At 35.2% G+C, this 16,927-nt stretch overlaps 1 protein-coding gene across 1 annotated transcript; it reads left to right on the top strand.

Annotated features, from left to right (window-relative positions):
• Positions 1-3,459: 3,459 nt before the first annotated feature.
• Positions 3,460-13,104, top strand: LOC139139361 (UMP-CMP kinase-like). Its single transcript, XM_070708253.1, has 7 exons — positions 3,460-3,744; positions 5,186-5,369; positions 5,945-6,091; positions 8,379-8,528; positions 9,747-9,826; positions 10,093-10,189; positions 10,477-13,104. The coding sequence occupies exons 2-7, from the start codon at positions 5,286-5,288 to the stop codon at positions 10,510-10,512; spliced, it is 594 nt and encodes a 197-aa protein (XP_070564354.1). The 5' UTR covers positions 3,460-3,744; positions 5,186-5,285; the 3' UTR covers positions 10,513-13,104.
• The last annotated feature ends 3,823 nt before the right edge of the window (positions 13,105-16,927 follow it).

The following is a 16,927-nucleotide window of genomic DNA, read 5'->3' on the forward strand; positions in this document are numbered from 1 at the left end:
ATGAGGCAGGCCAATATTACTTGTACAATATACAGCCTGTATGAGGCAGGCCAATATTACAATATATATATCACCTGCATGAGGCTTGGGAATATCACAGTATATAATCTACATGCATGAGGCAGGGGAATATCATAGCATGTAGCCTGCATGAGGCTGGACAACATCACCGTCTGCATTGAAATCCAAAATAGTTGTCGCGAGGTGTTGATGTACCCTTACCTGGTATGCATCATTTTGGCACAAATACATGCAAAGAGATAATTACCGGTTAAATTTTCAAAACTTAATTTTCAGTGTGCAAAATGGATAGTTTTATCTGTTCTGCAAATCAGGAGAGGACAATATCATAGTGTGTAGTTTGCATGGCAGGCCAATATTACTTGTACAATATACAGCCTGTATGAGGCAGGCCAATATCACTTGTACAATATACAGCCTGTATGAGGCAGGCCAATATTACTTGTACAATATACAGCCTGTATGAGGCAGGCCAATATTACAATATATATATCACCTGCATGAGGCTTGGGAATATCACAGTATATAATTCAAATCCTAGTTACGCGGGAGGAAGAGAGGCTTAGAGCTGAGAACGTCAAAGTTGGGAGGGGATCACTGATCAAACACAAGCACACACACAGGTACAGGTATCTTGGATCAGTAGGGGGTATTTATTCAATAACAATCAACTATGAACTAATAAACTAACAGGTCACGTGTTTAGCCCCATTGGCATGCAAATGAAGGTAAACAAAACAGATGAGGTATGCTGGCTTAGGGGGCAAACACTGCTAACCTAACTACAACTAACAGACAACTAACCTATGGACTAAAGTCTAAACTCCCCTACAATTGTAAAGCGGAACAAAGAAATTAATCATAATAAATCAAGCAAAGGGCATCAAGTACATGAATAAAGCTTGCCCTGTAGTTAAAGGCAGTGATGAATATCAAATTACATATCAAATAAAAGTAAGGGAAAAAAATACAGATCATTAATTGTATAAACTCATATGATAATGAGCTGAATGAATTACAAATCATACGTAGATAGGAAAGAAACTATAAACTATACAATAAATAGAAATGCGGAGTCACTGTCTAACTCTACGTAAATAAGGGTGGGTAGGGAGGGAAAGGCTTGCAGCTGGAAGCAGGACGGCATCGAAACTGCTGCTAAAATCAGACTGCGGAATGGGTTTAGTTACCCGCTTATAAAGGCAAAACGTTGCATATGGAAATGTGACCTTTACAATTCAAAAGTGACTTGAAGCCATTAAGTTTACTTAATATATGGAAATCTAACCTTGACAATGGCAACATGTTGCATATGGAAATATGACCTTTATAGTTTGAATGTGACTTGAAAGGCAATAAGTTTGCTTATAGAAATCTAACCCTGACAATGGCAAAATGTTGCATATGGAAATCTGACCTTACAATATTCAAATGTGTCATGAAGGTAATAACTTGCATATGGAAATGTAACCTTCACGATGTAAATGTGGCTTTACATAAAATAATACTACTCTCTAAAATACTAAAACAAATGCTTGTGGATAAACAATGAATAAACACAGTGATCCCCCCTAGCAAGCTCCACATGTATTAACTTTGCCCTACATGCATGAGGCAGGGGAATATCATAGCATGTAGCCTGCATGAGGCTGGACAACATCACCGTCTGCATTGAAATCCAAAATAGTTGTCGCGAGGTGTTGATGTACCCTTACCTGGTATGCATCATTTTGGCACAAATACATGCAAAGAGATAATTACCGGTTAAATTTTCAAAACTTAATTTTCAGTGTGCAAAATGGATAGTTCTTTGGTAACAGCATATATAATTGTTTTCCCTCAGATCTGAGAGTTTCCCCCATAGCATTCATTTTTCCTCAGTCTATGGTGACTATTAGTACAAGATACAGGGCATATTAGTATTAATTTATGCAAATTATATCAATGAGCATTGTTTCGGTATTGAAATTTTATGCTAATGTTCTTTATCAATGTGGAATATATATGAGCCCGAATCCTGCACTGTATATATGGTGAAATAGTCTCTTTTAGGGTGACTCTCAGACCCTTGGGAAAATACAAGCGTGCTGTTATCCTCATTGCCAGTCAATATATGTACCATGTGGCCTACAATGTATTTCTAATGAAACACAACACCAACATGAATTCATATCGAAAAACAACAAAATGCATCCTACTTTCAAATTTAAATTTGAAAGCTCATGAAATCAAACATTTCTAATTATCTATAAAGGGCATCGACACATATAGCAAACGAACAGAACCAACAGGTGCATTCCCCTTCTCGCACAGAAACTCTTGCCACGCCACAGCAACATTTGTCGCTGTCATTATTAAAAAGTGAAACTTTACGACACATTTAAGCATAGAACCACAGGGGGCTCGTACTTGTTTATTTGTGTCTGTGTTTGTTTGTGTGTATGTGTTTGTGTTTGTTTATTTGTTATTTTTAATAAAATAACAGTGAAAAGCTATTTTGCTAATATTTGTCAATAAAGAGCAGTTTATTTCTTTGTTTGTTTGTTGATATGTATTTCCGATGGTTAGGGTTAGGGTTAGGTGTAAGTTAGGGTTAGGGTTAGGATTAGTACCTGTTTAGCCCCATGGCCCAGTCGGCTATCAGAGTCACCCTGCATCCCGTGCGCGTGGTTCCTTGATCCAACGGACTGTACCAATATTATCCGGGGTTCATTAAGGAGTATGAAGGCCTGGAAAAGGGTCAATGGAATGCTATGTTGGAGGGAGGGACAAATGTGCAGGTATTTCCTGACAATGCCTCCATGAATAAAGAGAAACTACAGATATTTTTTGCCAACTCTGCTACGTGATTTGCGAGAAAATGGAAGCCCCGTGACAGTGTTCATGCACACGGTGCAAAGTTTTCTCTGGTTTCGTTTAACATTATTATAAATGTATACATTTGGATTTTTTCTAAATTGTTCTAAAAACTAAATATAACAAATTGATTCGTTTCGGTATGAACATGACAGCCCCTCACACCTCTCTGCCACCCCTAAAAATAATGATATATTCCGCTAGGTAGTGCCATCCGTACGTACGTTCGTCCACCGCAGGAAGCACACTGGCCTGGTTGTATGTAGTCGCCTGTCGCGCTTGTGACTTGATACGCGGCAAACACTCTCACTGTCCCAGTCCAGAAAAAATTGAAATTCCATCCTCCTCTGCGACAGTACCTAACCACAAACGACTATGACAAGGTGGGACCGTGGCATGTGATTGCATCGCTGAAGTGCCTTAGCCCCCGAGGTTTTGCTTTGAAGTTCAATGTACAGACAAAACAAAACCTCACAGCTACAGAGCACTGCAGCCAGCGTGCATGGGCACGGCCCATCCTGGCCCGGCCGTAAGAATGCCCCTATGTTTGCATGCATCACTCGAAACCATGAACTGCATTATGCACTTCACAGGCGATCGGTCAATCAAGCGCTCATGCTGGTAGGATAGTACTAGAAGTTAGTGCCACAGCGCGTCCAAGCGGCTGAGGCTCCTCTGCATGCTCTGCCGGGCGGAGGCGTGACGTACACAGTTGCAACTAGTTGCGGAGTATTTGATTTTAGGAATAACCCTATTTACGCAGGCCCAGTGACCTATGTCCCCTGATCGTTAAAGCGAAAGATCAGCACAGTATTAAAATTTGTCGGTCGGCGAGGCGTCCTGACTCGAAACTTTGATTGAATCAAGGTATGCAAATTTGTTAACTTTACTAGTATTTATTGTTACCTGGTCTGGAAAACAAATCGTCGTTATTGTATGTAGTGTTTAATCAACCTTAACAATACCGGCGGGCCATTAAAAGCGTTTTGATCGGACCGGCAACGAATACACGATGATGTGTTGCGTGGTGTTGACTCAGTGACACGTATTCATTGTAGAACGTCTGTAAAGTAACATAAAACTGGACACATAATACTCAGAGGACCTTTACCAGTGTCACTGCTGGGTGACACAAATAAACTCTCCCGTGAGAATTTCTCCCTTTTTCATGACATAAACATGCGAACATTGCATTTATGGTAGTAGTACACTCGATACCAATCCTGTACAAAGTACTGATTAGTCCCGGTTTAGGGCTTGGCATAGGACTAATACTAATAGCAAGAAACCATGTTTATCAGATAATCATTGAGTCCACACATTCATTTAACGAAGTTTCATTAAATTAGTGCAACAATATTACGACTTAAAGATTACTGCCGCACTTCGTCAGCTGACGATGTGTGAGAGTAGAAACTGACATGGCTCACTATCCCTTGCATAATATGTCAAAGGTTGTTGCCTTAGCGATGGAGTGAATGTGTCGTTAGTGTAGAGAGGCCGGGGCACTTTATTTCCCTATCAATATATTAATACATCATTTGTGGCACTCATGTTTTCTATCAAACACCCTCAGATGTTAATGTATCATGGTCCTTTCATACATGTTGCTTGTTCAGAGAATTTTCCCATAATTAAACCTATATTAAAGGTAATTTTTTTGTGCCATAAAATTTCACATATAGATTGGCATAAGGCTGTTATAAAGATCCATCCTCATGATTAACTTAGAATTTTTGAGTTCTTGACAAGTTTTAATATTCAGCAATAGATTCTTGGTTCTGGATTCCCTGGTAATAGGTACTATACATGTTGGTCTTGTCAAATATTATTTTGAGTTTTCAATTCCAAAGTTAATTCTCTTTAAAAAATGGTGTGTATAGCTCCCAGGGATGTTCTCATTACGTTTGCTCACACTGCTATAGGCAAAAGCACCATCTTGTCTCTGGCCTTGGCTCTGATGTTCATACATCAAATAATAGATTTCTATGCTTAAACATCAATTGATCATTGTATAATTAGATAAAATACTGTTACACAATTGACATAAATTACATGTCAGTTTTCACATACATGCATACATACATACATACATACATACATACATACATACATACATACATACATACATACATACATACATACATACATACATACACACACGCACGCATGCATACATACATACATACATACATACATACATACATACATACATACTAAAATGGAAGCACAACATTTAGTTCTAGTAGTTATATTGCAGCATGACAAAAAGGCATCTGACAATGTTTCTTTTTAATTCCAATTGCAGGGGTAGCAGTTATCAGTTACACTTGTACTACATTCCATGTTAAGTTTGCAAAGCAGCAAAACTGACAGGTTTTAAATACTTCATCAGACATCTTGTCGTCATGGCATCAGGGAAACCCAATGTGGTCTTTGTCTTAGGTGCACCTGGAGCTGGCAAAGGCACTCAGTGTGAAAAAATTGTGGAAGTAAGTGTCAAATGGAGTGTTTGAAAACTAAGGAAGGCAGTCAAGAATGAGTGCCTGAAAACATGAAACACCTCTTTAAAAAAGGTTCATAGGTCAAAATGCTATGGCTGTATTCATGTAGTGCCATGCCATGCCATACATACCCAAGGCTTCTACATTTGATGAATTTGAAAGGCAATCAACATCGATGTGCTGGTCTATTGTCTGAAGCCTCTTTCAAGTCTTTGCAGGGTCTGTCATCCTTAACACAACATATTTGACTCTGTGTAATTAAGTATGCGTGAAAGACAGTTGATTTGCAGGATAACACCACTATATAAAATTCACCCCTCTGTAAGTTTCAACTACAACAATCACAAGTTCACATAATGTGCTTGAAATGGTTTTTAAATCACATGAGAACGGGGCAGTATTTAAATGTTAGGTTGTTATCTTTTTTATCAAACATCAAAAATTTTGAGTTTTGCATGTTGATAAGATCAAGGTGCCAGGGCTTCTAGGGTTTCCATGGAGACATTTTTGATTTCAGATTGTTTTTTCCATTTGCAATCAACAATATCTTTGATATGTTACAGAAATACAAATATGTACACTTGTCAGCAGGGGACTTATTGCGAGCTGAGAGAAAGAAAGACAAATCTGAATACAAAGATTTGATTGAGAGCTATATCAAGGAAGGTAAAATAGTACCCGTTGCAATTACTTGCAGTCTACTTGAACAGGTAAGCTGTTGTTTTCTGTTTGCCAGAGACACATTTCTTTCACACCTGTGATCATCCAACTCTTGATAAAGCCTAACATTTAGGAACCATCATAAAGCCTGGTTGTTGTCAGCCCAAATACTGTGTATAGGGAAAAAATAGGCATATATGATGCTTGCTGTAAGCAAATAACAGTTGACAATTGGCAGTGCGTGGTTGTAAGGTTGAGGGTGTACCTTGATATACAAAGTTCTTGCACAAACAATTTCTGACACAAAGGCACCAATTTAGATTTCAGTATTATTAGATTATACACACAGAATTTCAGTTTATATCAACACTGCTTCATCAATGGTTGAATGATCAGAGGTGCATGTCATCACTTTGTCAGTGTAAAATCAATCCTAGTAAACTCAGCTACATAAGTTGACCTTGTAGTTGTACATGTAGCAAGCATAACCTAGATTAATTACTATATGTATGCTGGTTTTGAATTTCCAATGTTGATGAGATTTGTGTTGAAACCTTGGACTCAGGCTGTGCATGGTATTATGCGTCAAAGTAGTGTCAATTGGTGTCATCTGGATTTACTGTGATGTGTCACGGGGAACCATGTTGCTACACTTGAACCACATCAATATATAAACACAGTGTGTCATTGAAGGGGCAGGTTGTTCATCAGCTTTATATAAAATCAAATTGACCGACATCTTTAAAATTTCAGTGTAAAAAAAATAGGCTAACACCATGTAAATACTAATGCCAGAACCATGAATTGAGGACTGCCCCTTAAAGTTCATGTGGACATTAAATCCACTCTGTTAGTATACAGCAGTGCTCTGCAGGTCTGGGAAATACAGAGTTAGACTTCAAGTTTTCCCTATGCATGTTTCAAGCGAATTTTATAGAAAATGATTTTTGTCTTTTTCTTGTTCAAGGAAAGACTAACATTGTGATACATTTGAAGTTAGCTTGTAGACAGGATAGTTGAAAAACTAATGGTGAAACCAGTTTCCCATATTTCAGCAATGGAAAGTGCAGTGAAATTCAAAAGGGTGTTACAAAGCATTGTTATGTATTAGCTTCTTGTATGGAATTGTGACTTAAGTTGATCACCACAAACTTTCTTACAATGCATTCTCAGATGAAAGTCAATGGGAGTTGTTCTTGTTATATTTTAGAATTTTTGACTCAATTCTTGTTTCTTAGAAAGATGATTAAGTTTTGTAGTCAAAATATGATACCAGCATATATAATATTTTACAGTGAAAGTTATCAGACAAATCAAGGAAAATTATACTTACTGTTATTTGCACCAGGCTGCTTACATTTTTGATTGTTCACAATAGATTCCAACCTACAGTAATTTCAGGTCTTGATATCAGAGCTCAAAATGACATGCTACACTAGTATGTGTGTCTATGTTATCATTGTACAGGTAGATTGCTAGACCAATGTGTATGTTGAAATTAATACTAGCAGCATTTATTCTTAACTGTACCTGAACATCTGATTCACCCTACTTTTATTATTTCATTGAAAATTTAAAAGCCAGTAATGTTGATGTTTTTACATTTTGTTTTGATTCTAATGTTAACTACAGTTTTTTACCTCCCAAAGCATGTTGAAATTCTTACTAGTTAGCTTCAATTTGTCAACACAGCATCTGTATACGTATAAAATGTTCCAAATAGTCTAGACAAGAATTCACTTGTTACAAATAACAATGCAGTGTACACACGTACAGGCTATGATATTACATTGATCATCTATGATATTACATGGATCATCTATGATATTACAAACATCATCTATGATGTTACAAACATCATCTACGATATTACATGGATCATCTATGATATTACATGGATCATCTATGATATTACATGGATCATCTATGATATTACATGGATCATCTATGATATTACATGGATCATCTACGATATTACATGAATCATCTACGATATTACATGGATCATCTATGATATTACATGGATCATCTACGATATTACATGGATCATCTATGATATTACATGGATCATCTATGATATTTCATGGATCATCTGTGATATTACAAACATCATCTATGATATTACAAACATCATCTACGATATTACATGAATCATCTACGATATTACATGAATCATCTACGATATTACATGGATCATCTACGATATTACATGGATCATCTATGATATTACATGGATCATCTATGATATTACATGGATCATCTGTGATATTACAAACATCATCTATGATATTACAAACATCATCTATGATATCACAAACATCATCTACGATATTACAGGCCATGAAAGAAGCAATGGAAGCTGGAGAGGGAGATAATTTTTTGATTGATGGCTTTCCAAGAAATGAAGATAATTTGACTGGGTGGAATAAACAGATGGGTGATAAAAGCAACCTAAAATTTGTTCTGTTTTTTGATTGTCCAGAAAAGGTAAGGTACCTGATATCTGAATATAGATAAATGATGAATACAACAAGGAACACTCAACAATAAAAAAATAGATGTTATTCTTTTGACTGATATTGTGTAAATCTACATACTTTTAAGTTAGCTGTTGTTTGTAATGAAGGTAATAATGAATGAAAGACATGATCAAAATGGAGTGTTAATAGACATGATCAAAATAGAGTGTTATTCAAAATGCTGTATATTTCATGTTCATTAAACATGTACCCTAACTACATGCACCTACACACAATAATTGTGATCTACAAATTTCCTTACCTAAATTATTGCTTACTGTTTTCTGTTTGCTTATGAATGTCTATCATCCAAGTTACATCTTGAATGTCTTCATATATTATGCAGTGCTCAAACACTATGGTGATCAGTTCACTTTTGTATAAGGTGATTTGGGTGAAACATAGAATAAAACTTTACCAGTGTGTTCTCTTCTATTCATAAATTTCCTCAAGTATAGAATTGAAAAGTAAGGCAAGACAGAAAAAATCTTTCTTTAGATGTTTCTTTCAAAGCAACAACTTGTGTTTCACAGAAGCCATACTATCAGCAATCTCTTTTAGTGAGCTGTGGTTTATATGATCTTTTGAGCAATGGTCAATGCTCAATAAATAATGGCAGTGACGGTGTGTATGTAATCTTTACTATTAGGTAACACATGTAAAATACTTGAAATATTTTTGAACCTAAATGTGTAATTGCACTTCTGATCCGTGATATGTACATGCATGTTTCAAGTGAATTTTATTGAAAGAGATAGAAACAACGATATGTACATACTGTAAATGTTGGTAACGTATTTATACCAAATCATGAAAGACACAGGCTTGAATCTTGTGGTAGCTATTTTTATGATGTTTTGATGAATTTCCCCTGATTTATGTGTGATCCACATTTTGTACAAATCCGGGAATATTGTACTCAGGAGACTGAAGGTTGTATAGAAAGATGTCTCTAATGTTGGATTTCATGTACTCTACTGAAGGTTTGTATAGAAAGATGTCTCTAATGTTGGATTTCATGTACTCTACTGAAGGTTGTATAGAAAGATGTCTCTAATGTTGGATTTCATGTACTCTACTGAAGGTTTGTATAGAAAGATGTCTCTAATGTTGGATTTCATGTACTCTACTGAAGGTTTGTATAGAAAGATGTCTCTAATGTTTGATTTCATGTACTCTACTGAAGGTTTGTATAGAAAGATGTCTTGGAAGAGGAGCAGCAGGAAGTGGTCGTACAGATGATAATTTAGAATCTTTGAAGAAAAGGTAATTAAGAGATGCTCAAAGTTTATTCATCGTCAAATTGCACTTCTCACTCTATCTACAGAGGATGTTTCTGTTTGTGTGGTATATACAGGGATGTTTTTGTTTGTGTGGTATATAGAGAAGAGCTTAGTACCTATTTTATCTGTAGAGTACTTCTATATCTGTTTTCAGCTTTTAATACATTCCAAAAACTTTCTAGAAACTGTCAGTGTGGCTCTGTACTTTACCATAAAGCTTATGAAACAAACATCATCTTTATCTTTCAGGTTTGATACATATGTCAACTCCACAAAACCTATCATTGATCATTATGCTGAGAGTAAGTTAGTGAAAACTGTTGATGGTTCTAAAAGTCCAGATGAGGTAAGTTACTACACATTGTTGCTATTCACTTTACTATTTGTCCTCAGAAACTAAGTGTTACGAAGTATGCCTATCATTTGACATTCACTTTGTATGAAGCCATCAAATTATGGTTTGACAACTTTCATCAGCATTTTATTTTTCTATTTCACTGTAACAGAAAGCTTTCCTCTAGCTTGACACTGATCAATGTTACTGAAAACAGCCACTTAAGAAATCTATATAAACTTGTTATATTGTGACCGTCTTTTGATTTTCAAAATTTCTACCTGTCTGTTTACTTCCAGGTGTTTGCCACTGTCTCAGGTTTTTTCAGTTCCTAGTGAGCACCATATTGCTGCCGAATTCAACTTGAGATGATCCCAACTTTGATGGCTTAGTCGAGATATTGTCAATGTTGATTTCCAAAGTTTTATTCTAACTTTCATCTATTGAAAAGATTTTTTTGTTTAATCATGTAAAAAACATCACTTTCTTCACATATTTCAATCTAACTTGAATGCATCTTTGTGCTAGGTTTAAATGCATTCAATGAATCACATTTTTACCACAACTTTACCTCATATTTTGAGAACAAAAAATGACATGTAAAGATTTCTTGTTGCAATAGGGAAGTATTATTTAAATTTGCTTTGTCTTTTATTTTGTCGTTCTTTCTCATTGAAGTTATATAAACAGGAATAAAAAATCATGTTAAACATAAAGGTTCCATATGATAGAGAATATTTATGTAAATACAAGCAAGACACCAATATTTATCATAATGTTCTTTGTAAAAAGATAGTGAACATGTCTTATGAAAGTAAACTATTGAATAAATTCTTAAAGAGATTTTATCAGAAATCTTCATACAATTCAGTCATGTGAAACCTATGTTAATAGTCAGAATTAAGCAATAATGTACCCCCTCCCATTATTTAAGCAATAATGTAGCCCCTCCCGGCTCATGATGGACAAATGCAAACTTTGCACAAAATAATGTGTGAGGCAAAGCACAGTACATTATGGAGTTTACAGTTTGCCTGATCCATTATGGGCTGGGAGGGGGTATATTATTGCTATTATTTTGTAGTTTTGGCAATGCCAGTGAATTTGTACATGTATAAAACATGTGGGGCCACAATGCTGGATAATGGAATACTTTATCAGTAATAACCTTGGGGGATGACGCCACAAAATTCACTGGTATTGACAAAGCTAATTATAGTCATGTGTTTGCTTGTTGGGTTATACTTTCCCCCACTTCTTTGTAGTCATCAGTAATCAAATTTATTAAATTGTCTTTTTGTAAAAGGAGATGAAGCTTTCAGCTTCTATTACCAGAAAATGAGGTATTTCTGATAGCCTGTTGCAAAAATATTCCCAAGACGTGCAAAGAAATTGTTAGCTCGTGTTTCTGACATTTCAGTTTTCTAGTTGCAAGCACAATTGTTTTCCTGTTTTATTCAAAATCAAATTTTATTATAGAAACATTTGGAACACCTTTTTATCGTCAATCAACTCAACATTTTACTACTTATGATCACAGTTGTTTAGATTTTGACAAACCTCAATGGTACAGTTTGGCCTGTTATCATTGACATTGACATTTGTTGATCTTTTCATAGCAGTACTGGTAAATTAGGTAAGGCTAGGGACACAGGGTTACAACCATTCTACAAGATTAACGTGTTAAGTTGTCTCCATGTTGTCTATTCAAAGCTTGTTGATGTTCAGATTGGTAATGTAGCATTACATTTAGATCATAACTGTAACATTTTGGTAACAACCAGTGCTTGAGCCTTGCAATGATTGTCTTTGAAAGTACTGGAAGTCAATAAAAAGAAATTTGATATTTCAGTTTTGGACCAACCATACCATTAATCAGTTTTTTAAAGTTGACAAGTGACTTTGCTTACAAGTGACAATATAACATAGGGTTATTTCAATCAGAATGGAAGGCAATTCTGACAGAGTGGACTATTAGATTGGAATGCTGTGCATTTAAAATAGAATGATTTGTCACTAATGGAGCTAATTTGCAAAGAAAGAAACTTTTTAACTAATCAGAAAATCAAATCAGGTTACAGGTTCAGTTTAGCATAAATTGACAAAATAGCTCTTTGTTAGAATGGTGTAAAGTAGTATTAAATCAGAGCAAAGTTTCATGAACAGATATTTAGTTGATGATAACGCAAAGAGCAAAGTGAAAACTCTAAAGGCAAAAATATCTACTTGGCAAGACTTGAGATATGTTACCATCCACATTGCTTGGAGATATCATGTCAATATCATTGCCTGGTCTATTGACTTCATCCAAGCTGTAGTGAAAACTGAATTAAAAAATAGATTACTGAAGGCTGTACAACTGATAAATTGCACTGGTGGAAATGTAGCTATTTAGTTAATAAATTTTGTGAAAATGTAGCTATTTAGTTGATAAATTGCATTGGTGGTAATGTAGTTATTTAGTTGATAAATTGCATTGGTTGAAATGTAGCTATTTAGTTGATAAATTGCACTGGTGGAAATGTAGCTATTTAGTTGATAAATTGCATTGGTGGAAATGTAGTTATTTAGTTGATAAATTGCACTGGTGGAAATGTAGCTATTTAGTTGATAAATTGCATTGGTGGAAATGTAGCTATTTAGTTGATAAATTGCATTGGATGAAATGTAGCTATTTAGTTGATAAATTTCGTGGAAATGTAGCTATTTAGTTGATGAATTGCTTGGTGAAAATGTAACCATCTGATGAATTGCCAAAAGTAAATGCAAGGACAGGCAGTTGCTAAAATCTTACCTTTCTTTTTATTGCTTTATTGTTTCAGGAAGGAAATCACATTTTGTTCCTTTGTCAATGTTGCCAAGTGTGTCTCTCTGTATTCATGTTATACAATATCTTGAAGTAGGAAATAAATGTTGTATTTTTAACATTTCTGTTTCTCTATATCATCTATAAGTGCTCAGAATCGGTGAGATTAAACAATTTATAGTATACCTTGATGACTAAACAAAAACTTAAAATTAAAGCTATTATCTAATGTTTCACAGGTTGTGAAGTTCAACGTGTTGGAGGGTTACGTATATTATCACACACCTGACTTGGTGAACACATGCCTTGTATTGGTTGAAATGTTTTTCACAACATGGCATCTGATAATTCCTGCTGATTGCAAAATTCCAAGATGCAATGCTTGCAGATGAATTTTGATACTATTAAAAGTTTGATGAATCCTTTCAATAAATGTTAATGCAAGCAGTGATTAAGCAGTAAGCATTACCGTAGAACAAATACATCCGACTCTTACTGACATGATGTAGAAGACAGGCTCCTGTACTTGTATATCTATGTATGTCCAGCATCCCATTTAAAATACTACATACATTTTGTCATATTACAATGAGGTTATAAATGGTACACTCAGATGGGACTTTGGGCGATAATTGTTCCCCACCAAATATGCCACAGTGTTTTTGTTAAGGCCGGTACCCCAGTAAATGTTACTGGGGTTCCCCAGTCATTTTACCGGGGTTCCCCTTGGTATATCAATACAATCAGATTAGGGGACAGCAGCAATGTTACTGGGGTTCCCAAATCATTTACCGATATTCCCAAACCTTAGCAAAAACACTGTGCCAGTTTTCAGCTGTAGTGGTCCTGTATCCACTACCAAATATCCTAGCCTTCTCTCATTGATGACAAGATTGTGATTTTGAAAAATACTGAATACTGGCCCCTTGTTAGTCTTTGCTCTAAATCACAAATTGTTGTCATATACAGCAGCTTTTGATCCCTTCTGCAAGCTTGAATATCAGTTTCAATGTCAGTATCAAATATTCATTTTTCAAGTCCAGAGATTCAATGACTCAATCATCCAAGTTTTCATCTCATTGTAAATTTTAATTTTTGACATTGTTCACAAACTTATGTTTCTCATTTCTGACTATGGCAGATATTTGACACATTGTAAGATATACATCATCATTTCTGACTGTGGCAGATATTTGACACAGTATAAGATATACATCATCATTTCTGACTGTGGCAGATATTTGACACAGTGTAAGATATACATCATCATTTCTGACTGTGGCAGATATTTGACACAGTGTAAGATATACATCATCATTTCTGACTGTGGCAGATATTTGACACAGTGTAAGATATACATCATCATTTCTGACTGTGGCCGGTATTTGACACAGTATAAGATATACATAATTTCTGACTGTGGCAGATATTTGACACAGTGTAAGATATACATCATTTCTGACTGTGGCAGTTGACACAGTGTAAGATATACATCATTTCTTACTGTGGCAGATATTTGACACAGTATAAGATACACATCATCATTTCTGACTATGGCAGATATTTGACACAGTATAAGATATACATCATCATTTCTGACTATGGCAGATATTTGACACATTGTAAGATATACATCATCATTTCTGACTGTGGCAGATATTTGACACAGTATAAGATATACATCATCATTTCTGACTGTGGCAGATATTTGACACAGTGTAAGATATACATCATCATTTCTGACTGTGGCAGATATTTGACACAGTGTAAGATATACATCATCATTTCTGACTGTGGCAGATATTTGACACAGTGTAAGATATACATCATCATTTCTGACTGTGGTGGCAGATATTTGACACAGTGTAAGATATACATCATCATTTCTGACTGTGGCAGATATTTGACACAATGTAAGATATACATCATCATTTCTGACTGTGGCAGATATTTGACACAGTGTAAGATATACATCATCATTTCTGACTGTGGCAGATATTTGACACAGTGTAAGATATACATCATCATTTCTGACTGTGGCAGATATTTGACACAGTGTAAGATATACATCATCATTTCTGACTGTGGCAGATATTTGACATAGTATAAGATATACATCATCATTTCTGACTGTGGCAGATATTTGACACAGTGTAAGATATACATCATTTCTGACTGTGGCAGATATTTGACATAGTATAAGATATACATCATCATTTCTGACTGTGGCAGATATTAGACACAGTATAAGATATACATAATTTCTGACTGTGGCAGATATTTGACACAGTGTAAGATATACATCATTTCTGACTGGCAGATATTTGACACAGTGTAAGATATACATCATTTCTTACTGTGGCAGATATTTGACACAGTATAAGATATTCATCATCATTTCTGACTATGGCAGATATTTGACACAGTATAAGATATACATCATCATTTCTGACTATGGCAGATATTTGACACATTGTAAGATATACATCATCATTTCTGACTGTGGCAGATATTTGACACAGTATAAGATATACATCATCATTTCTGACTGTGGCAGATATTTGACACAGTGTAAGATATACATCATCATTTCTGACTGTGGCAGATATTTGACACAGTGTAAGATATACATCATCATTTCTGACTGTGGCAGATATTTGACACAGTGTAAGATATACATCATCATTTCTGACTGTGGCAGATATTTGACACAGTGTAAGATATACATCATCATTTCTGACTGTGGCAGATTTGACACAATGTAAGATATACATCATCATTTCTGACTGTGGCAGATATTTGACACAATGTAAGATATACATCATCATTTCTGACTGTGGCAGATATTTGACACAGTATAAGATATACATCATCATTTCTGACTGTGGCAGATATTTGACACAGTATAAGATATACATCATCATTTCTGACTGTGGCAGATATTTGACACAGTGTAAGATATACATCATCATTTCTGACTGTGGCAGATATTTGACACAGTGTAAGATATACATCATCATTTCTGACTGTGGCAGATATTTGACACAGTGTAAGATATACATCATCATTTCTGACTGTGGCAGATATTTGACACAGTATAAGATATACATCATCATTTCTGACTGTGGCAGATATTTGACACAGTGTAAGATATACATCATCATTTCTGACTGTGGCAGATATTTGACACAGTGTAAGATATACATCATTTCTGACTGTGGCAGATATTTGACACAGTGTAAGATATACATCATTTCTGACTGTGGCAGATATTTGACACAGTGTAAGATATACATCATTTCTTACTGTGGCAGATATTTGACACAGTATAAGATATACATCATCATTTCTGACTATGGCAGATATTTGACACATTGTAAGATATACATCATCATTTCTGACTGTGGCAGATATTTGACACAGTATAAGATATACATCATCATTTCTGACTGTTGCAGATATTTGACACAGTGTAAGATAACATCATCATTTCTGACTGTTGCAGATATTTGACACAGTGTAAGATATACATCATCATTTCTGACTGTGGCAGATATTTGACACAGTATAAGATATACATCATCATTTCTGACTGTGGCAGATATTTGACACAGTGTAATATACATCATCATTTCTGACTGTGGCAGATATTTGACACAGTGTAAGATATACATCATCATTTCTGACTGTGGCAGATATTTGACACAGTGTAAGATATACATCATCATTTCTGACTGTGGCAGATATTTGACACAGTGTAAGATATACATCATCATTTCTGACTGTGGCAGATATTTGACACAGTGTAAGATATACATCATCATTTCTGACTGTGGCAGATATTTGACACAGTATAAGGTATACATCATCATTTCTGACTATGGCAGATATTTGACACAGTGTAAGATATGCATCATTTCTGACTGTGGCAGATATTTGACACA

This window comes from Ptychodera flava, chromosome 8 (genome assembly GCF_041260155.1).
Source record: "Ptychodera flava strain L36383 chromosome 8, AS_Pfla_20210202, whole genome shotgun sequence".
In the NCBI taxonomy this organism is placed as follows: domain Eukaryota; kingdom Metazoa; phylum Hemichordata; class Enteropneusta; family Ptychoderidae; genus Ptychodera; species Ptychodera flava.